General features: G+C 38.6%; 1 protein-coding gene across 1 annotated transcript; it reads left to right on the plus strand.

Moving 5' to 3' along the window:
* Positions 1-22,646, plus strand: LOC146405731 (coiled-coil domain-containing protein 192-like). The gene is made up of 4 exons (XM_085014484.1): positions 1-4,022; positions 8,973-9,018; positions 14,846-14,878; positions 17,520-22,646. The coding sequence occupies exons 1-4, from the start codon at positions 3,904-3,906 to the stop codon at positions 17,556-17,558; spliced, it is 237 nt and encodes a 78-aa protein (XP_084870610.1). The 5' UTR covers positions 1-3,903; the 3' UTR covers positions 17,559-22,646.
* The last annotated feature ends 1,267 nt before the right edge of the window (positions 22,647-23,913 follow it).

Consider the following 23,913-nt stretch of genomic DNA (forward strand, 5'->3'; position numbering starts at 1 on the left):
TTTTTTTTTTTTTTTTTTGTAGGGCTGCACCTGCGGCATATGGCAGTTCCCAGGCTAGGGGTTGAATTGCAGCTGTAGCCACCAGACTACACTACAGCCACAGCAATGCCAGATCCCAGCTGTGTCTGTGACCTACACAGCTCATGGCAACCCAGGATCCTTAACCCACTGAGCAAGGCCAGGGATCAAACCTGGGTCCTCATGGATGCTAGTCAAATTTCTTTTCCACTGAGCCACAATGGCAACTTCTGGTTCTTCTACTCTTATATTACTTGTTTGAAAATCAAAGTCCCAGGATCTGGTTGCCAGGATAGCCAAGTTCAGGTGCTATGCATTCCTTTGTCTGGACAGGGTTAGACTCTTCTTGGGGTATATGGTGGGGGCTGAGTATGTGAATTTACTATCCCTCCAAAACCGAATACAAGGGGACCAAGACAACTCCCACAGGGAAATCAGGGACTGTTTGGGCATCCCCCAATAACATATACTCATGCAGTACAGAAACTGTAAGGAAGGAAAAGGAGTATTTACTTCCTGCCATAAAAAAACCATAAATGAAAACTTTACATACCAGCTCATCAGTTAACAGCTTTCAATTTCATGCTTGTTTTCTGGAGGAAAGACTTTAGGACCAAGGGGCAGGCAAGTTATTCTCTGCTCACTGAGGTAAACATCCCTCTCCATTAAAACAGGTTGGAAGCCTGGAGATAATTAGACCCACTGTGTCAGGCAATCAGCAACATAGAGAAGAGGTCACACAAAACAATGACAAGAGAGCTGGCTCATTTTTGAGAGGTGCAGAAGAAAAGCCATTAGAATCAGTTGAAAGATGTTTGGGTTGTTATGGTTCATGGACTGAGCAGTCCATGTACTTGTTTATGAGATGTTGCTGTGGTTTCTTTCTCACCTGCACCCCTGTTCTTGACCTCTCCCAGCTCAGACACCCCTTGCATGGTCCCCCTGTGTGCCCTGTCATGAAATTGTGGCGAACTTTCCCAGGTCAACTCTGCACAAGTAATCATTTGTCTCCACAAGACTGTACATCCATAGGAGGAATAGCTTGGAAGCACTTCTGCTTGGCTTTACTTATTTATTCTTTTCAATGCTTATTCTTTAAGTTAGAACACCCCTTTGGGAATCGAAGACCTGCTTCATTTACTCTTTTTCCAACAAAACATTCATGGCTCCCAGAATTATAACTTGATAGAAGGATCAGATCCAAGAGAGCAGAGGCAAGTATTGATTTTATTCATGCCTAGTATCAAGCCTAGTGCACCATGGGTTTTCAATATTTGGTGAGTTAGTGAATGTACGATTGAAAGTAAGTGGACAGATAAATGCCAAAGGGCTATTTCCCAAGCAGAGACTAAAAACCTTCACTGCAGTTTTCTCCTTTTTCCTCAGTCATTCCACTTCATTGTAAACCTACTGTCTCTTCTGTCTTGCTCGCTCCTCATTGTACGTTTCTTCTTCTTTCCTTTCTGGTTTTATTCCCAGGCTGACCTAAGTCGGTTAAGGCATCCTGATAAGTATTAGGATGAGAGCATGTAAAGTATGAATACTTTTTCAGATTCCTCCTTGTTATATGCACATACATGATGTATTTTGTGTTTGATTTTATGTTTATGTTCCATATGAGTTATTACAGAATACTGAGCAGAGTTCCCTGTGCTATAGAGCAGGTCTTTGTTAGTTATGTATTTTATGTATAGTTGTGTGCCTATGTTCATTCTCATTCTGCCAATTTATCCCTCCACCATGGTTTCCCATTTAGTAATCATAAGTTGGATTTCAAAAATCTGTGTCTGTTTTATAAATAAGTTCATTTGTATCATTTTTTGATTCTAATAAAAGATACACTTCAGATAGACCAGAAGTAAGTTTTTAAGGGGCTCTAGCAGTCTCTAAAAGCCCAGATGAGCTTACATTCTTTTGTTTGTTTATTTATTTGTTTTTGGTTTAAAATATTGTTAATGGTGGAAATGCCAATGATTTATATTTATTTCTAGAAGCTTTGCTATAACACCTCCTTTTTCTTTTAGACTAGAGGGAAAATTTGTTCTTTTCTCAAAATTCAGTCCAGCTTCAAAAAATAAGATCATTTCAATGACTTTCATTAATAAGTGCTTTCCTTTAACTTAATCACAAAGAATAGTATCATTTATTTCATTACTTAGCTTGTTCAGTTAAAAACTCTATAGACCAATATGTCTTCAATAAACCTCATTTCTTCACCACCTCCTTCTGAAATCCTTTGCTGTAGCATTCAAACAAGGAGGAGTAATAGAGGAAAAGTTACTCTGTTTTTCAAGGACTTTTTGAAAGCCTGTTTTTGTACCAGCCATATCTCCTCACTGCCTTTTGATCAGTGAGATGTAAGATAAGATTAATAAGTATTATAAATAATTAGTGCTTACACTGCCTTTCACCAGCCATTATTGAGACGACCTTCCTTTCATAAATTGTTATGAACCAACGGCATAGTGAACATTTGCACATTCCCCTAAAATGCACTAAAGTATAATCTACTTTGTGGGTTTTTCAGTAAGACAGGCTAAGGAAATACAACAGAATGTTAAAGCTGGAAGCGATTGCAGCAAACAACTCAAGTGAGTCTTTAAACCTAGGTCACAGAGAGGTAAGATGATTTTCTGAAGTTCACACTGTCTCCAACTAGATGCAAGGCCATAAATACCCCAATCTTTATTTTTCCAAACCTCTCTAGTTAGTGCTGATTTTCCCACCCAGAACACCAAATTGATAACTTGACTCATAAGGCAGTATCTGAGTGATTTAAAGTTCTACTGGAGAACTAAATGTTAAATTCTTTTTTTTTTTTTTTTTTTTTTTTAGGGCTGCACCTGTGGCACATGGAAGTTCCCAGGCTAGGGGTCGAATCAGAGCTGTAGCTGCTAGGCTGCACCACAGCTCAGGGCAACGCTGAATCCTTAACCCACTAAGCAAGGCCAGGAATTGAACCTATGTCCTCATGGATACTAGTCAGATTCGTTACCACTGAACCACAACGGGAACTCCCTATTTGCATTTTTTAATTGGTAAGTTTCAACTAGTCCCACTGCTATTACAGTTATTTGGTCTATGTGCTCCATCCCTGGAAACAAACTCTGTGATAGGAAAAATTTCTATCCTACCAACCTAATTTATTTGGGATGGGCTGTGTATTTAGGTTTGGGTGAGCCCAGCACATAAAAGATTAACACCCAGGAGTGACTCTGATCTGTAGACTGCAAAGGTCTTACGTGTACTTCCTGTCAGAGTAGGAAATGGAGTAAACACAAGCTGACCTGGGTCCATCCATGTATCAGGAAAAGATGTAGCAAGTGGCCGGTGTTTTTTTGGACAAATAACCAGGGAAAAGGAGCAGTGGCTGCAAATGAGTTGTGGCTGAGATCAGATCACCAGCTAATCTGCACAGTTTATCACTTCTGCAATCTTGGGTCAGGAAAGAAGCCTTAATTAGGATGTGGCCAGGTGGGATCTTCTGTCCCAGGGTCTTTGGGTCCCAGAAAGGGAAGATTATCACAAGGAGAGGTGGTCTGTAAAAACCACGGTTAACCTGTAAACCAATCCATTTCTACAAATGCATCCCTCTAAGACAAACTGTGGAACTGTTTCCTTAGCACTGGTTGTAGATGTCATGCTTTATGCACAAAACTGCTGCTTCTGGCCCACTGTGAAGGCATTTTCCAGAAAGGATGAATATGGAGTGATTTTTCATTTACACTGGATCTGACTTGTGAGATGTTTTAAGAGGTTACTGTGGCTCTGTAATTGACTCTTTTTTCCCCCCTCTGGGAAGTTAACTGTCCTTTCCCCAGCCGCTGTGGTTGCCTAGCAACAGGGGACAGCAGAGCAGTAACAGGGAGTCTAAACCTCTAAGGAATGGGGATAGTTGATGTCTGTCCCACGGAGAGAGTAACTCAGTGGCCCTGCTTTGAGATGGGAGAATGTTATAGCAGGACATCTGTAGCCCCAGGGCATGAAACCCCAGAGAGAATCAGGTAAGTTCCTAGCTCCTCCTATTCCTAAAGAATCCTTGGAAATTTCTAGATAAAGTATCCTTTACTCAGGGCTTCAAAGAAAACTTTTCCTTCATGTCTGGGGAAAACATCAGACAGACTTTTTCTCCTTTTCTAGAGAACGATCCCTTTCTTTGAATATGGTTGTCTTCCCAGATCAGAGAGCAGAGTCTGACATGCAGTCAGTGCGCAATAAATATTTGTTGGAGGAATAAAATGCCCCTCACTTACTCTTCTCAAAATCACATCCTCATCCCAACTGTTTTACTGATGTGGGAAAGAGGGGCTGAGCCAGTCCTTTTTCCACACCACTGGAATGAAATGTCCCCTTCACAGCTCCCTCCAGTAATTATTCCCAAAAGAAGTGAGGTCATTCCAACTCTCCCGAAACATAAGTCCAAATGGACAGTGGCTTCATACATGGAGATAGCGTTTGCCTCTATAGGTGATCTACACTTAATTGATCTATAGCTAATCACCAGAAAATTTGCATGTTGCCTCCTTTCCCTTTAAAATGTGGAAAGTACCTTCCATTTAGAATTTCCTTTTAAACCTCAAATGAGAGGTGACCATGCCTCCTCTGCAGAAAGGACTGGATCCCAGAGGGTGGTGTCCTTGCAATACCCACGTAACTGCAGTTCTGCTTTGTCAAGATTTAAGATGTCTTTCCAATATGTGAAATATGAGGGCTTTTTATTTGCTTTTACCCTTGTGCTATGGTCTGTAGAGGATGTGGGAAATTCACAAATCCCTCCAAATTATATGACAAATGTTTCTCTGTGCAAAGGAGTCTTTGACTCTCAAATGATTAACAATCTTTGGGAGGAAGGAAGTTTTGTGCCTTTGAAAGAAAATAAAAATTTAATGAATACTTGTTTTCTTTTCATTTCTCTGAACATGGCACCTAAAGGGACAATATGTCAATGTGCTGACAATTGGAGAGGGGAATGTGTGTGTAATGGTACCAAATGGAGGAAAAGTGGCCTGTGGTTAACAATTTTGAAATGAAGAGCCCAGTGGACCACCAGCAGGGAAGTCAAGTGAAAAGCAGGACTCTGCTCACACTGCAAACTATCAATGATGTTTCTGTTCTATGCAAGCACAGAATTAGATGCTCAATAGCTGTATTTCCAAACCAATGTTATTAAAATCACTCATGCGTATGGACTGATCGCTGACTAATTATTACGCCAACATAAAAAAAAAATCAGGTAAAAAGTTGGGAGAACAGATAAATATTTAAAGGAAATATTTGTTACAAAATACTGCTAAAAAGTGACTATAAAGCTTCTAAGTCACATTATTACTTCCTGCCCATAGAATTTTGAAGACTTTGTCCAGCTTTTCCATGAACCCTGAAAGGAGAAAACACTGCAATACAAACAAGCTTCATAAATACATTTGTTAATTCTAATTTGTTTTCCTCTCAAGGCTAATAGGCTTTCTAAAGCTTTTGTTCCCTTAATTATGGTACAAGATGGCTTGTACTGTGTATGCTCAGTTACTGTGGTTACTCTAAGGCCATGACTCATGACCTTTAAACATTATTGTCGGGAAGCCAAAGCTCCTTCACTTTTAAACCAGCAGTTATGTTTCAGGCATTATTACAAGAAGGCAGCTCCACATAGTACTTTTTCTTGTTTCTGTGTGGCACTTCTGACTATGCACATGTATTGTACCCTCCATTTTCTTTTTAATTTGGTTTCATTTAGAGACTGAATATTAATTTCTTGACAAAGGACAGGCCTTGTCTTCTAGGAGTTATCACTGAGAAATGCAAAAATATAAGGAGACAAATAAATGCATATGCCATGAAATGTAATAAGGCTATAAAAGACAAATGTCCAAAAACTGCTCATGGACAGAGGTAAGAAGTGGTTCTAGGAGTTCCTTTCGTGGTGCAGTGGAAACGAATCTGACTAGGAACCATGAGGTTGCGGGTTCAGTCCCTGGCCTTGCTCAGTGGGTTAACGATCGGCGTTGCCGTGAACTGTGGTGTAGGTCGCAGACATGGCTGGGATTCCACGTTGCTGTGGCTCTGGCGTAGGCTGGTGGCTACAGCTCTGATTAGACCCCTGGCCTAGGAACCCCCATATGCCTGGGAACCTCCATATGCCTCAGGTGCGGCCCTAGAAAAGACAACAATAACAAAAAAAGAAGTGGTTCTGATCAGTAGGACCAAGGAGGCTTCAGGGGAAGGTGGCATTTGAGTCACAGGGTGAAGAGTAAGATTTTAACAAACAGAGAAGAGAGCAAGAGGCTCTAGTCAGAGGAAACAACAAAAGAGGAGGATAAACGTGTACCCTGCAACTATAAGGCAGTACAATTTGGTGAAAATACCAGTTCCGTAAGATGCATTGATAGAAGACAGCATTTGTTAGAAGGTAACCGGGGCCAGTTTACCAAGGTCCCTCAAAGTCATGTATTGTTTTGCCCAGCAACTGGGATGATCAAAAGCTGGTTTTCCAAGTGTTAGCTCCAATTAAGCTCAAAACTGTGTTCTCTCTTCTCATCTGTATACTTGCCCCTCAGCCTCGAAGGAATAAAAATACCTTATCTTTGAACAACAACAAAAAAGTTTGTTTTCCACTTCATGATAAAGAGGTACTGTCAAGCAGAAAGCACCACAATACTGGGTTTTGCTGATGTAGGTAGGAAACAAGAAAAGCAATTACCTCTGTCAGAACCCCGGTGCGTCCTTCTACTAAGTGGGAATTTAATTAATTTTGTTTGATGGTCACTGATTGCTCTGCGAACGTTTTAAGTGGTTTCAATTTTTTGGAAAAGTGAGAGACATGCACGGAAATATTAAAATAAAATAATATGTTCATTAGGAAGATGGTAGGACAGAAAAGAATAAAAATACTCCAGTATTTAAAGTAAAAGTTTCCGGTTGGTCACAGTAGAATGAGACTTATTAAGACTGGAGGTTTATTAACTCATCTATTCATTCATTCATTCATTCATTTATTCAACAAATATTGACTATCCTAGCCCTCTTCAAGAAACTAAGCATGCAGTAACAAACTAACAGTAGAGAATAACTCCACATCTTCAAGGAATTTATGTTTTCATTTGGGAGGAAACACAATAAATATAACAAATCCCATGATATGTTCGAAGGTGGTAAGTACTGCAGAGAAAAATCAAGCAAGGTGACGAGGATGAATAGAGGTGCGGGCTTCCCTGAGAAAGGGATATCTGAGCAAAGACAAGAGGAATGGGAAAGAGCCAGGTGGACAAGTGTGGATGGAGTGTTCCTGGCAGAGGCGACTGAAGAACTGTGAGAAGGCCAATGTGACTCTGAGGAGACGGACTGAGAAGGAGAATATGAGATGAATTCAGACAGGTGAAGGTGGGTTGTGTTTTGGAAGGAAAGGAGGGAAGGCAATGGAGTCCTACTGTGGGTGGGAAGGCTGAATGCTGAGACCTCTGTAGGACCTTGTATGTCATTGGATGGGCTTTGGCTTTTATTCTGAGTGAAATGGAACTCCTTATGGGAGGCATTCTTTAGAAGAAGAGCAAGATACTTTTTATTATGGTTGGTATGTCTTGAAAATGGAAGGTAGGGGGCAAATGTAGAACCAGAAAGAGCCATTCAGGAGGTTAATGCAGTAGTCCAGGTAAGACCTGATGGTAGCATGAGGTTTGAATCAGGGTGTTAAGAATGAAGATGGTGAAAATTGGTCAGCTACTGGATATATTGTGATGGTAGAGCCCAGGCAGAGAAGAAAAAGAACCATCAAAAGTTCTTTCCCTTGAATTGGATATGGGTTCAAAAACAAAAAAGGGGAGTCAAGGTTTTAGCCTGAGCAATGGCAAGGATGATGTCCTTATCAACTGAGATGGGAAAGACTACAAGTTGAACAGATGTGGGAGTAGGAATCAGGATTTTGCAAATGCTGAAGGTTTTGGAAATGCTGAAATTGAGATGTCTATTAGATCTCCTGGTGGAGATATCAAGAACTCAATTGAATGAACGAATGTAGAATTCAAGGGAAAAATCTGGACTGGAAATACGCATTTGGGAGTGACCAGAATACAGGTGACATTTAAATCCCTGAAGATGGATGAGCTCTCAAAGGGAGTGAATGTGAGTAGAGAAGAGAGGACGCACTGGAGCATGCCAACATTGAGAGCTCAGGGAGAAGAAAAAAACCCATTAAAGGAGACTGAGAAGGAGCAGCAGCTGGGACAGGAAGGAAGCGTGGAAACTTAGGATGTGTTGGGAGCCAAGTGAAGAAAGTATTTCAAGGAGGGAGTAATGAATCCTGTCCAACCTTGTCAAGTAAGATGACCTGGACCACATGACCTCTGGATACAGTAATGCGGACATCACTAGTGAAGGCAATAAATGCAGTCTCTGTGGAATGGTACTTGTGAGAGTCTGAATGGAGTGCCTTTAACATATATAGAAGGAAAGGAACTAGAGATTCTGAGAACATAGTTTTGTTTTATTAGGGGTCGCAATAATCAAGCAGAAACCACTGGATTAAGAGGGCACACGAGGCAATAAATAAGAGCATGTTTGTAGACAATTGGAGAGAGAGAAGGAAAAACTGTTTGAGAAACAGTGTAGGAGACAAAGAATTCCCCAAGTCTGCTGTTTCATAGGATATGCTTTCCTCTCTGTCTTTTTTTTTTTTTTTTTAAGTTGAAATAAGATATTTTGCAGGTTTTCAGAACAGATTGTACTGTTTGGACTGCTTATTCTCAAGAGGACCTGTAAAGGCTATTTTATCTTCTTCAAGTAAAGTTTACATTCCCTAGTCTTTATTTCCTTTAGAAATGTTCAGAAACTGACTTTGGGAGGAAATACTTTAGAAAATGTACCTTCAATATTACAGCACAAAGATCGATTAGATGTGGGTGTATATGTGTGTGCATGTCTGAAATAAAACTTTGGAATTCTGAACCTTTACTCTATTTCAGCAGCAGGTCTGGAAGTTCAGACACACAACAAGGAAACAAACTACTGGTAAGAAATGAAGTTTGCATGAATTCCTTTTTAAAAAGCATTACAGTTAATGAGACAATTAATTCATGTTGAGATCTTTCCAACATAGTTTCGTTTTCACATTTTACTAGTAAAGATTTTAAAAATAAAACATGAAATGTTCTTTTTCAAGCAGAAGAAGGTAAAGTGGGCAGAGTGCCAACTAAGAATGCTACTGGGCAGGAGAGAAATTAGGTGTAGTGTGGCCGTCCCCATCTTTACTTGGAATTCCGCAGTGCTCTCTACGGCCCTACCCTGTGGCAGGCACTCCAGTTGCTTCAAAATGTTTACTTGTATATGAGAAAACCCTGGAATTCAGACATGCTACAGACTGGGTAAATCATATTCTATTTATTTAGCCTTGGGTTTAAATTACAGTCTATTCAGTCAATAGAATGAACATCAGTCTATTCAGATGTTCTTGGTTGATACTCTTTCAAGTCATCCCTGGGACAGCTGGGTCCTTTCTACCTGAGCCTCAGCTAGTCTCTCTTAAGGCATCAGGTGACAACCATGTAGGTTGGTGAGAGGTGTTGAAGCTGGGTGGAGGCTCATTATACTAGTTCTCTAGTTTCATGTAAGTTTGAGAATTTCTCTTAAACAAGAGAAAAATAAGCTCTCTGTGCATTCTTGATTCAATTTCAGTAAGGGTCCCCTAGACTTCATCCATAGACATTTCCAGAACAATCTTTTCAGCTCTAATGTAGGGGCAATGTGGTATAGAAGAAAGATCATAGAGCTAGGAATCAGGCCCAAGTTTGCCAGCTGCAGAGTGTGTGACGACGGCCAAGTCACTTGAACTCTCTGAGCCTTGTTCTTTATCCATAAAAGGAAGAATGATGAGACCTTAATAAATACTTGCCTTCAAATAAGATGTTTGAGATGTGGAATGGTTGTGTATCGGAGTATGGCTATTCAGAGTAAGATTCCATTCAAACGGGCTTCCCTGTGGACCATGGAATCTTGCCCTCTGATTTCTCTATTTCTTTTTGGATTCAACAGTTCTGCTTTCCTACTCTGGTCCCCAATTAAGACGTTTGATCTAGTGAGGTTCCTATTCAGAACCCTACTTCTGCATAATTATTTTTGTTCAATGTTGACATCTCTTTTCTAAGTAAAGTTTGTGTAATCTGGCCCCAAACAGACTGGACACATATCTGAAATCTGTAATAATTTACAGGAAGAGGGTTTTTGTTGAAGAACTCTAAGTTAAAGGGAAATCAATTTAGATGAGTAGAGTACAACTTTAATTAAAAATTTGTTTTCTGGGATCTACTCTATAGCACAGGAAGGTCTACTCAATGTTTTGTAATAGCCCATATGGGGAAAAAGAACAGACATATGTATGTGTGTAACTGATTCACTCTGCTGTAAACCTGAAGCCAATACAACATTGCCAATCGACTATACCACAATACAATCTTTTTAAAAAGGTTGTTTTCTAACTCTAAAGATACTTTAATCATACATTACTTTTTTTCAGCTAGCAAATCAAAACCAAATAATGAGTTTTAATTTTATATAGTGGAGCTATTTACAATTGTGTTGACCCATAAGTGTCCCTCAATGGCACTACATGAAAGTCCCTTTTCTCTGGTTGGTTGGAACCCTTGGGCTACTAGTTAAATTGGAGTTTTGAAAATGGGAGAGTTCAGATCCCCAGGGTGTGTTAACTGCCTTTCCTCTAACAATGCTAATCAATTAGCACCCTAGAGGTAACCCTCTCACCGACTGCCTGAGACACTGGAAAAGGAAAAGGTGCCAATTACCACATTTAGGATTTCTCCCAATTAGCTTCCTGGGGTTCAGAATCTATCTCTTTTCAATTTACACTGAACATAGGTAGAAGCCCTGGGGCTTGAAGTCATTGGTTCTGCTTTAGTTACTGAATTTTTACATTTCTAAAAGTATACTTAGCTCCAGGAGGAGGTTAGGATTATAGACCTCATGGCTATGAGATGTTCCGAGTTAGTGCTGCTGCCTTCCCACACAACCCCTCTTAAACCTTGGAACTCAAAGCGCAATTGCTCAGCAGAAGAGATTCTGCTCTGTGCCAGGAGGAACTAAATTGCAGGTGGATCTCAGAGGCCTCTTTAAATAGTTCTTGTTCGCTTTGGTAGAGAAGATTAGGGTGAAGGATAACAAGCTCTTTAATTCAGTGAAGATGCCTTCACTACACAAGCAGAGTGAAACATGTTCTACTTTTGTGGCACCACCACCTGGGGACCAGGGTGGTGGTGCCACAATTCGCCTTTACTGACTGGGTCTCTGAAAAATACATTAACTTTTCTACTCTCTTGGAAAACCATGCATTCTCAAGAGCTTTTTTTCACCTCTATGTCCCTGGGACAAAATTTCTGACGCTAAAACAGCATCTAGTCAGTACCATTTGAAAGAGAACCAATGGACTGGTTCCATGCAGAGGATCAGGTGATTGACAGATGAATCCTTATAGCCGTTTATGGGGGTGGTTTTTCAGAGTCATCACTATTACAGTGATACTTTTCTTCTCCTCCTCTTCATCATTAATATCATTATTACTATTACTGCAACTTTCGAAATGAAAAAATTTGAGAATCAGGGAGATTGAGGGAGAGTCTGGCTGTTGAGTGATCAGTGAGTTACGGGCTGACTACATAGTCGGAATATTATGGGATAGTCCAGTGAGAATTTATGTGGATCCACTTCTCAGGTGCCAGGTTGTCCTTGTTTATCTGGACCTTATTCCTCTGGGCCTGTTGGAGCATTAAAACATTATTTGAACTATTGCCTTTGTTCTACTTTAACAACCTCTGTAAGAGGACAGCTAGTACTTATAAATCATCTCATTTGAAACTGTTTAGGAAATAAAAGTTCTATTGCAAGGAGGCCCGACCTGAACTGGGGATACCTGGCTCAGGGTTTCTTCCCCACTCCCCCAAAACTATTCCTAAGAATGGAGACACATAGAAATGGCTGATGTAAAACAGCAGATGATCATTGGTTAAGTGGAATGGCACATCTAAAAGTGAGAGTATGGGTATGAATTCATTACGGCTAGAGTATGTAGGAAGTATTTCACCCATTGGGCAAAATGGCTTATTATAAAATCTTGTAAGACATTTAGTGGTCAAGTTGTAATTTCGGGATGACTTCATTAAAGAAATGTTATTTTAAGCACTTTTTAGTTTTTAATAGGTAAGGTCAAATTCATAGCACACTATATGGGAAGTCAGCTTTATAAAACAACCTTTAATTAGCTAAAAAAATTACTACATTTGATAAGCTGGGAAGGGCAAGTAACACCTTAAGCTGTGTCAAATTATAGAACTTCTTCTAGTACTTGGTATAATAGAGGATTATTTTCGCAAGAAACATATTTGGTCACATTTTTGATATTTCTAAATTTCAGCATTCTAAAATCGCTTTCAAAAGATTTTCCCCTTTGATGAGCAAACTTTCAAATCATTAATGAATTACTATTGTTAATATAGCACTTGTGCTTTAAATGAATATTTCAAATGATTTAAAGTCAGTTTTATTTACCTTAAAATGAAGTCAATACAGATTCCATTCCTATGCATATTTAAATATAATTTTTTTTGCTATTATAAGAAATAGGTTATTAATAGGGCCTAATTAAACCCAAAGCTTTTGCACAGCAAAAGAAACCATTGAAAAACCAAAAAGACAACCCAGAGAATGGGAGAAAATCTTTGCAAAACATGCAAATGAACCTGACCCCCTTGCTGTACAGTGGGGAAAAAAAAAAAAAAAAACATGCAAATGACAAGGGCTTAATCTCCAAACTATACAAACAACTCATACAACACAACAACAGCAAAAAAAAACCAAAAAAAAAAAAAAAAAACAATTGAAAAATGAACAGAAGACCTAAATAGACATTTCTCCAAAGACATTCAGATGGCCAGTAGCCGTATGAAAAAATGCTCAATACTGCTAAATTATTAAAGAAATGCAAATCAAAACTACAATTAGGCACTTCACACTGGTCAGAATGGCCATTATTAATAAGTATACAAATAACAAATGCCAGAGAGGGGGTGGAGAAAATGGAACCCTCCTACACTGTTGGTAGGAATGTAAACTGGTATAACCACTATGGAAAATAATATGGAGGTTCCTCAGAAAACTAAACATAGAACTACCATATTATCCAGCAATCCCACTCTCGGGCATATATATGGACAAAACTTTCCTTGAAAAAGATATATGCATCCCTATGCTCATTGCAGCACTATTCACAATAGCCAAGACATGGAAACAACCTAAATGTCCATGGACAGAGGAATGGATTAAGATGCAGTGTATATATATATACAATGGAATACTACTCAGCCATAGAAATGAATGAGATAATACCATTTGCAGCCACATAGATGCAACTAGAAATTCTTACACTAAGTGAAGTAGGTTAGAAAGACAAATACCACATAGTATCACTTTCTTATGGAATCTAAACTATGGCACAAATGAACCTGTCTACAGAACTTAAAGAGACTCATAGACATAGAGAACAGGCTTGTGGTTGCCAAGGGGGAACAGGGAAGGAACAAGATGGGTTGGGATTTTGGGGTTAGTAGATGCAAACTCTTACATTTAGAATAAATAAGCAATGAGGTCCTACTCTATAGTACAGGGAACTGTGTCCAATCTCTTGGGATAAAACATGATCGAGGATAATTTGAGAAAAAGAATATATATATGTGTGTGTGTATATATATACATATAGATATAAATAAATAACTGGGTCACTTTTGTACACAGCAGAAATTGGCACAACATTGTAAATCAACAGTACTTTAACACAAATTTTTTAAAAAGAAACAGGTTATTTATTAGCCACCCTATTGGGAAAGAAATGCCATCTCAGAACTGGATTTTTTTCTCTTTTCTCCTTTCTGCCTTTCTTTTCCTTTCCTTTCCTGAAACACACTTGACAAATTGAAGTTGTACAAGTTGACGAGTTTTGACACGTGTGTGCACATGTGAAATTGTCATCACAATCAAGATAATGAAACTTCCCATCAGCCCCAGAAGTTTCTCATGCTTTTTGGAATCCCTTCCACTCACTTCTTCCCACCTCATTTCCAAGGAACTACCACGTTTCACATCATTATATATTATTTTGCATTTCCTTGAGCTTTATGCAAACAGACTTGTACAGTATGTACCCCTTTTACTGACTTCTTTCACTCGGTAAAATTATTTTGAAGCTCACCCATGTTTTAGTGTATACCAGTAATTCATTTCTACTGCTAAATAGTATCTCACTGAATGGAATGTACCAGTTTGTTTATTCCTTCACCCACGGACTGACATTAAACTTATTTCAAGTTTTTGACTCTTTACAAATAAAGCTGCTATAAATATTCACATACAAGTCTTGTATGGACATATGCTTCCTGTTCTCTTGGGTAAATCCCTAAGAGTGAAATGGCTGAATCACGTGGTAGGTGTATTTTTAACTTCTTAAAAACCATCAAACTATTTTTCAAAGTCATAGTATCACTTTATGTTCCCACCAGCCGGTATGAAAGTTTTAGTTCATCTACATACTCCCTGATCCTGGTATGGTCAGCCTTTTAAACTTAGCTATTAAATTTAACCACTCTAACAGGTGTGAGCCACCACTCTCATGGTGGCTTTCATCTGCATTTCATTAATAACTAGTGTTTGAGCAACTTTTCATCTATTTATTTGCCATTCTTATATCACATATAGTGATTGCATGTTGCAATCTTTTGTCCATTTTTAAGTTGTGTTGTTTATCACCGGCTTTTAACAATATTATTTTTATATATTCTAGGTGCAAGTAATTTTTCAGATGGATGTTTTGCAGGTATTTTTCTCTAGTCTATGGTTAATTGTTTCATTCTCTTAACAGTGTCTTTAGAAGAGAGAGGTTATTAACTTTGATGAAATCTATCAATTTGTACTTTCATGGATTCTACTTTTGGTGTCTGATCTAAGAAATCTTTATTCAAGGTCACATGTTTTCTTTTAGGTTTTCTTCCAGACGTTTTATAGTTTTATGTTTTACATTTACATCTATGATTTAATTTTGCCTGATGAAGACTATCAGTTGAGTCTATCACCAGGAATTTCTTTCAGATGAAGGCATTCCACTGCCCCATAGTCATCCCCCTTCATGAGATCAACCTGAATCCAAGGACTGGTTGATGCAGCTCTGCAAAGCCTGGTGCCTCCCTCTGAGGACATTTCCAAAGGGCCAGTCCAGCTCCAGAGCTCCCCATGGGGTCAGCTCAGGCCCTGTTGCATTCCTGTTTCTTTCCTTCCTTTATAGCTATTACTCCCAAAAGCCATCTCCAAAAGCCCTTTGTAACTCTCAAGAGTTTTCATCCCAGGAATTCTAACCCACAGAATAACAAAATCAGAATAGGTCTAACAAGTGAATGAGGTGTTGTGAATGGAAATGCTTAAGAGATGCAAAACAACCATGGTGTGCCCCATTGAGGGTGAGACAACAGACATGAATAGAAACTGTCTTTAGGAGTTCTGGTTGTGGCTCAGCAGTAAGGAATCCAATTAGTATCCACAAGGATGCTTGTTTGATCCCTGGACTTGCCCAGTGGGTTAAGGATCCAGCGTTTCCGTGAGCTGTGGTGCAGGTCACAGATTCAGCTCTGATCCCACGTTGCTGTGGCTGTGGTGTAGACCAACGAGTGCAGCTCTGATTGGACCCCTGGCCTGGGAAGCTCCATATGCTGCAGGTGCAGCCCTAAAAAAGGCCAAAAAAAAAACCCCAAAAAACCCATCTTCATAATTTTGACAGCACTTCAGAGAAATCTTTCCTAATATAAGTGAGAGATTTAATGAGTATCTGTTTGCAAACTTTGAGGAAGTGAGATATATTTAATAGAGCACGGTAATGTTCATTTGTTCAGTCTAAAAAATTAGCTTTTTTCCACAAAACAAATTGTATAGAAACTGAAACTTTACTTCTAGGGATATCTGGTAGTTATCTAGATAGCATCTGACATCATTGTACCTGGGAGAGTAACATTATCTCCCCAGATGTTCGGAGGTGAGAGGTTAGTTGGAGACTCTACCATTGTTCAGCCTCTCATGTAACAACTTCCCTGTTGAGATCTTTCAGTAAATGAGGGGCTGACTCATATCATGCTCTCCTTTCTCCATCCCACCCTTGTCCCTTTACAGTCATCTCAAAGTTCACCCAGTTAAAGAGCCTAAATTCTATACAGAAACAACTCTAGCAGAGAGTCTAGGTCAAGCAGTATCTAGAAAGGGGATAATGATGGTATCATTGTAATTAGTGAGAAACTTATTTTTTCCTTTGGCTGTTATAAAAAATGGTCAAAACTTCATTAAAAGTTAGGAAGGTTATCAGGTGCAAGTGGCTAATGGCTTAATATTTTATTTATCTGAATAATTCATTTTTTCTCCACAACACCCACCCAAGGTTGGAGGCAGAGGAACTCTATTCATCACAGTTACTAGGGCACCCTCTGGATGGAAGCTTTGCCTGGGAGTGCATTTCTGCAATCCAGGCAGGCGGCCATGGAGGGAGGGGCTGACTGCATGGTGAGTGCTCCACCCGGAAGTCACACACTCCACTTTTGCTCTTCTGTCATCGGTCAAAGGACTCACACGGCCAAAAACAGCTTCAAGGACTGGGCAAGTAAATCACATCATGTGCCTCAGATAATTTTTAGAAACATTTTGATGGTCCAAAATTACAGCAATGTAAAACTAGATGTTAAAAAAAGAAAGTAAACCTAAGAAAAGAAAGGAAATGCTATAGACACAAAAGAAAACATCACCTCCAGGATTTATTATTTTAATAAGTTCTATTTAACTTGAGGACAGAGACCATAAAGAAAACCTTAGCTTTTTTCTTTTTCTTTTTTCTTTTTAATTCAGCTTTAATTTAGCACCACAGATGCAGCATATGGAGGTTCCCAGGCTAGGGTCGAAATGGAGTTACAGCTGCCAGCCTACACCACAGCCACAGCAATGCCAGATTTGAGCCATCAGGGATTGAACCTACATCCTCTTGGAGAGTAGTTGAGTTCATTTCCTCTGAGCCATACAGGAACTCCAGACCTTAGCATTTTAAAATAATGTTGGCCAAGGAGTTACTGTTATGGCTCAGTGGGTTAAGAACCCAACTTAGTGTCCATGGGGATGCAGGTTGATCCCCAGCCTCGCTCAATGGATTAAAGCTTTGGTGTGGCTGAGGTGAAGGCCAGCAGCTGAAGCTCTGATTTGACCCCTAGCCCAGGAACTTCCATATGCCACAGGAGTGGCCCTAAAAAGAAAATAAATAATAATAATTAAGGTTGGCCAAAGAACTAGGCAATGTCCTTCAGAAAAAAATGATCCTTCACAAGCAATTAGGCAAAACGACCGATTTCAACTTAACTTTCTCTGATAGAATAGATGTATAAGAAACAAAAAGTCCTGTTTTCACATGCAAATATGTTTTTCTTTCTTTGAAGGTCAAGAGGCAAAGAAATTTAGAAAACATGTGGCACTGAAATAGATTGTTTACAGATAGATTATTTTTCAGGATTTCCCCAAGAGGCATCAGTGGAGCAAAGGACCTCTAAAAACTGAAGAATTTGAGTGTTGGCGGATTTGTTTCATTAGATACCCATGACATTTTTTTTCCCTCTATTTGGCTTCTTCAAATGGCAAAAAGTTCCAAACAACGGGCATTATTTGGGGAAAGCATGGTAATTTGTGCTGTGTAGCTCTGTGCTAACACATTTTATTTTCTGGGAGGATGGAAATGTTGAGAAGTTTGTATGTAGAGAAGGAAGTTTTGAAATGTAAAAGGGGGCAGAAGTTAAACATACATATTTAACTATATAAAAGTTACACATATGAAGTCAAATCCAAGGGTTACTCTGAATTAATATTCCGTTAAATTCAAGTTTCATGTACAATCTGCTCATCTTCTGAAACCTGAATGTTTCGATCAGGGGAAGGCAGGGGAAGGGGAGAATGTGGTTTGGGGACCAGGTAATCAATGAGTCTGACTATGAGAGCACACTTCAGTTGCTGTGCTCTAAAGAAAAACACTTCCCCAAACTTCAAATTTTCCTTGAGAGAAGAAATATCCTCCCCAATGACTGGGACAAGTTATTCAACCTGGCATTTTCCAAAGGAGTGAGTCTCCCTTTGGATGCTGGGAGAGAAGCTGGAAGAGACGGGTGTGACCAGGAATGAGAAACACAAAGATGCAGGCTCCTAGCGATAAAGCCTGGCCTCTGGCTGCCCTCAGCCTCATCAGGCAGATTGGATAATCGAAGTTTAATTTGTTTTGATAGTTTTGTTAAATTGAAATGTGCTGCTGGGAATAATAACCCCGGGTCATCATGTCAATAGCTGAAACTGTTTGTCTTAGCTAAGGTATCAGGGTGAATTGGCTATTTCAAAATTTATCTAATGATTCGAATCAATGTGATATGTTATCTGTACTTAATGAGGTTCAGAGAAGTAGAGCATCCCTCCAAGTTTTGATTAGAGCTTGCTTCTACAAAGACTTCACTCTTTCCTCGAACAAAGTTATGCGTTAATGCATGAAGATGAAAAGATCATTTAGTCTCTGGAAATTCTATATCTCATAAGAAAACATCGCTATTCCAACCCATATAAGAAGCACTGATAAATATTCAAAGTCAGTCGTAGAAAACATTTGTAACATCCATTACAACATAATATCCTTCATATATTAAGGTCTCATATAAACTGATGAGGAAAAGATTGGCCCTTAAATAGAAAATAGGCAAAGGACATAAATCACTATTTCTAAAGAAGACATGCAAGCATACAATAAGGTGTCCAGACTTGCAAATATAAAATAAAATGTCCAAATAGAAGGCAAAGAAATAAAACATTTTAAAACTTAGATATCATATTTACCCATAAATTTGACAGATCCAGAGAGCATTGAAAATATCATTATTGGCAAAGGTGTAAGAAAAGTCTGATCCTCATGTACTGTGGTGGGAAGATTCATTTGGGGGATGTAATCTTAAATATGTATCAAGTATGTACTCTTTAAAACCTGGTAACCACTTTTTTCATTTATATTAATAAAAAACAAGTTCACAAAAGTGCATAAATATGCTTATCACAGGGCCGTTAAGCTGCATATGCACATAGTAAAATTTATTGTGAACCATTAAAAATTACGGTAATTTTTAAAGTTAAAATTGTGAAAATTGACATTTGTTATTATTCAAATATAGATACTTTTGATATATTGTTAATTGAAAATGATCATAATTTAACCATATATAAGCATGTATAGTATGAACTAGTATTTCATATGTTATACATCTTCAGGTACACATACCGCTCTAGAAGGTTATACACTGAATGCAGTGTCCCTGTCCACTCAGACTGCCATAACAAATTACCACAGACGGGGTGGCTTAAACAGTAGACATTGAGGGAGTTCTGGTTGTGGCAGTGGAAATGAATCCAACTAGTATCAATAAGGATGTGGGTTTTATCCCTGGCCTTGCTCATTGGGTTAAGGATCTGGCATTGCCATGAGCTGTGGTGTAGGTCGCAGACGCAGCTCAGATCCCGCATTGCTGTGGCTGTGGCATGTGTAAGCTGGCAGCTGCAACTCTGATTTGACCCCTAGTCTGGGAACCGTCTGGGAACCTCCATATGCCACAGGTAAGGCCCTAAAGAGCAAAAAAAAAAAAAAACAACAACAAAAAAAAACAGACATTGGTTTCTCATAGTTCTGGAGGCTGGGAAGTCAGAGATCAGAGTCTAGCACAGTTAGGTTCCAGCTTACAGATGCTTCCCTTGTGGCTATAACTTCACATGGGGAGGAAGACAGAGAAAAAGTGACAGAAGGAGACAGCGCTCTCTTTTTCTTCTAAAAGGGCACTAATCCCATCGTGAAGACCCCATCCTGGTGACTTCATCTAAACCCAGTGACCTCCCAGAGGCCTCATCTCCTAATACTATCACATGGGGAGTTATAGGATCAACATATGAATTTGTGGGGGCCTGGGACATACATCCTGTCCAGAAGATCATATGGCCGTCTCTGGGTGGTAGGATTCTGGATGACTTTCACTTTCATTTTTATGCCTTTTATATTGCCAGAATTGTGGATCCATCATATATAGAAAATTCATGGCACAATGATGGTACTCCACATATCTCCTCCCCTTTCTCCTCTCTCATCCTTGTAATACTGAAGTCCACTTATCTGCAACCTCTTTCTTCCCTTTCTCAATACTTCCTACATCATAAGCTCCTGAAAGGTAGGGAATTGGATGAATTCAGCTTTATCCTCCAGGGTTTAGCTCTGGGCCTTACATATGACAGCCACTCGATCAGCATGTAAACAGTTCTCCCATGTTTGTTATGAAACAGCTGGACACATTTTTCAGTCAGAGAAGAAAATGCTCTTGAATCATACACAATGCAAAGGAAGATTAGATTATAAGATTAAAATTAAATGCAGTTTAGAAACATTCTTTGGAAATGAGTAAGCCCTGTTTTGACTGCCTCAAATGCCTAAGGAAAATGCTATAAATTCTAGAATAGTTTGCTTTCCCTAGGGGCTATTTCTACTTGGAATCTTTCTTAAAATAGAAATATCTAGGTCTGTGGTGGTAACCATAGTCTGAATCCTATTAATTTTTCTCCTTCTGAATAAAGCAGCATGTGACCTTGAGCCTTCAAAGGTGTCCTTACATTCTTTCCTGATAATCACGTTACTGAAAATCTACAAAAAGTCTCCCATAAAGACTGCTTAACATGTACTACTGAGTTCTAAATGGTCCAGCCTCAGAACTGCTTTGCGGTGAAAGCAACCAACCCACAGTCTGGTACCCACAAGGTAATTTTCAAATTGGATTAAATAAACCCAACTAAATGTTTATTGCTAAAATCACTTTCAAATAATCTACAGAAGAATAAAGACATAGGTTTAAAAAAAATAACCTCATTAGAAATTGCAATCAGAATTTAAACATAGCAAATCTACTTGTTATCAAGTAAAATTTTTGGCATATAAATGTTATAAAATATGGCACAACACCATCACATATTCTCTTAATGAAACAGAAAAGTCTAAGTTCTTGTCACAAAATACTGTGTGACACAGCCTGTCTTGTATGAGAATACCCTATTTTGGTTTCTGTCCTTAGAGATGTGTTTTTCATTCACTGATTCATGACTTTGGGGACATCCATCTGAGCGTCCAGGAACTTACGATCTGAAGATGCAATCTATTTCACTTACGTGATTGATTCTACCATAATTCCAACGGTTGTCTAAGAGCTGCATGTTCTAAAAGAGATATGTAATTTAAAAGCCATATATGCAATTAAATTTTCTAGTAGCCACGTTAAAATTTTTAAATAAATAGGTAAAAGTAAATTGAAATAATGTATTCATTTAACCTAATATATCCAAAATACTATCATTTTAATATGTAATCAATAGAAAAATATATTGAGATATTTTCTCATATATTGTTGTGTACAGGCTTCAAAATCTTGTGTCTATTTTACATAATAGTTGATTCAAACCAACCACATTTCTAGTACTCAAAAACCACACTTAGCTAGGTGCTACTGCACTAGATTGTGCTTTCTCAAGAATGCTGTTCGTATTCACTTTCTGATTTGTCTAGGAATTGTGATGTATTTCTCAGTCAATTCTCTTCGGGCCTTATGGATTAAAAAAGGAAATTTCAAGGTTCTCAGCTGTGTTTAAGGAAATTCAAAAATATGCTATACTTATTGCTATATTTATTTTTAAAATTAAAGTGTAGTTGATTTACAATGTTATTTCTGCCATACTGCAAGGTGACCCACTCCTATATTCACGTACATTCCTTTTGTTATACTATCTTCCATCACGGCCTATCCCAAGGGACTGGATATAGATCCCCATGCTATAGAGTAGGACCTCATTGCTTATCCATTCTAAATGTAAGAGTTGGCATCTACTAACCCCAATCTCCCAGTCCCTCTCATGGCCTTCCGCCTCCCCCTTGACAACCAAAAGTCTGTCCTCTGTGTCTGTGAGTCTCCTTCTGTATTGTAAACAGGTTCATTTGTGCTATATTTCAGATTCCACATATAAGTGACATCATATGGTACAAAAATGTGCTATAAAAATGATAATCTCAGCCATAAAAAAGAATGAAATAATGCCATTGGCAGCAACATGGATGGACCTAGAGATGATCATACTAAGTGAAGTTAGTCAAAGGCAAACATCATATGATATCACTTCTTTGTGGATTCTAAAAAAAGGATACAAAGGGATTTATTTGCAGAACAGAAACAGACTCGTGGACTTTGAAAAATTTATGGTTACCAAAGGGGACAGTGAAGGGGAAGCGATGGACTGGGGTGTGGGATTGGCATATGCACACTGAGTTATATGGAATGATGGACCAACAGGGACCTAATGCATACACAGGGAACTCTACCCAATATTCTGTGGTAATCCATATGGGAAAAGAATCTGAAAGAGAATGGATGTGTGTACATGTATAACTGAATCATTTGTTGTACAGCAGAAATTATCACAACATTATAAGTCAACTGTTCTTCAATAAAACTTTTTAAAAAATGATGTCTCGCTAGTGGAGCTCATGCTGTGGGGGAAAGGGAGGGAGATCAGGTCGGGTATGGACTGTGTGGATTGTCTGACCAAGGGCCATGTTGTGATTGTGTAGCAAGGGGTCCCCCTGTGTAGGAAATAGACACTAAGCTGTTCAGGGTGATGGGCATAAGGGCATGAGCGAACTCTCATACCCAAGTTCTTTGTACTATAATTCCAATGGTTGTCTAAGTGTGTTATTTCTTTCAAAATTTAAAAAAATTAAATCAAATTTCTAAAATGAGAACTCCCCTTTTATCCTTTGAAGGATGATGCCATATTTTTGGTGACACAAGAGAAACTTGAAAGATGATTATTAATTTTACTATTATATTATCCATCTAGTTAATTCCACAATTTTTTGCTCTTCTTTTAAATTTTTTTAAAGTCATAGTTGGAAATACTCAATGAATAATGATAAAAAATAATTCCTAGGATGATTAAGTAGCAATATATTTCAAATATAGGAAAAATAAGATCATTAAGATCCAAGAATATATCATAGGTTATATAAAAGGCTCCAACAGAACTGTATGAAATTACAGGAATGTGTTTTATTCTACATAAAAGAAAAAATACATATATATGCACTCTTTGTAAGACCTCTAAGAAGAAAAGCCATGAAATTCAGATTTTTATGAACAGAATGGTTCAAAAAAAAAAGTAACTCAAAATTACATTTGTGTTCAATGAACTGTAATGATATACTGAGGGGTAAGTCTCCTAATTAGACAGTCAGTGAGGAAAAATTTCAGAGAGTCTTTTTGAAACATCCTTCTTTCCTTTTTCCATAAGCTTCTACCTCACATGACAGCTTTTTCCAAGTTTTCTCAAAAGTTCCTTGGAAAATGTTTTCCTTTAGCCCTAGTCCACACTTCTCTCGCTCTTCCTCAATCTCCCCCTTTCCATCTCAGAAGCCCAATAGAATATGTCCAGCAAGAAGGTCAAGAAAAAGAAGAAATAGAGCAGACCAAGGGGCAGAAGAGGGTACAGGCTGTCCCCTCTCCTGTATTTTTGAATTTTTGTTCTTCTATTAAACATACTGACTTTTCCAAAAGGGAGTAATGAGGCTAGGTGCAACTGCATAATGCCAAGGTCACCAGCATTTCTAAGAGTTTCTGGTCCTTAGGATCAACAGCTTAGGCTCTTTCTTAAGCTGTGAGCTCCTAGAAGTTACATCATCAAAATATAAAAGCTAGATCTTAAAAAGAAGATAATTTAAAAAACCAACACCTT

Source organism: Sus scrofa, chromosome 2 (assembly GCF_054392235.1).
Source record: "Sus scrofa isolate SSC_HxYL_T2T_F1_AM1 chromosome 2, Sscrofa_HxYL_maternal_Yorkshire_Landrace_v2.0, whole genome shotgun sequence".
Lineage (NCBI taxonomy): Eukaryota > Metazoa > Chordata > Mammalia > Artiodactyla > Suidae > Sus > Sus scrofa.

Coding starts and splice junctions, on each gene's coding strand:
- LOC146405731 (XM_085014484.1), top strand. CDS start 3,904: ATGGGGATAGTTGATGTCTGTCCCACGGAGAGAGTAACTCAGTGGCCC. Junction 4,023..8,972: donor GAAACCCCAGAGAGAATCAG/GTAAGTTCCTAG, acceptor ACTCTATTTCAG/CAGCAGGTCTGGAAGTTCAG. Junction 9,019..14,845: donor AACAAGGAAACAAACTACTG/GTAAGAAATGAA, acceptor TATATATTCTAG/GTGCAAGTAATTTTTCAGAT.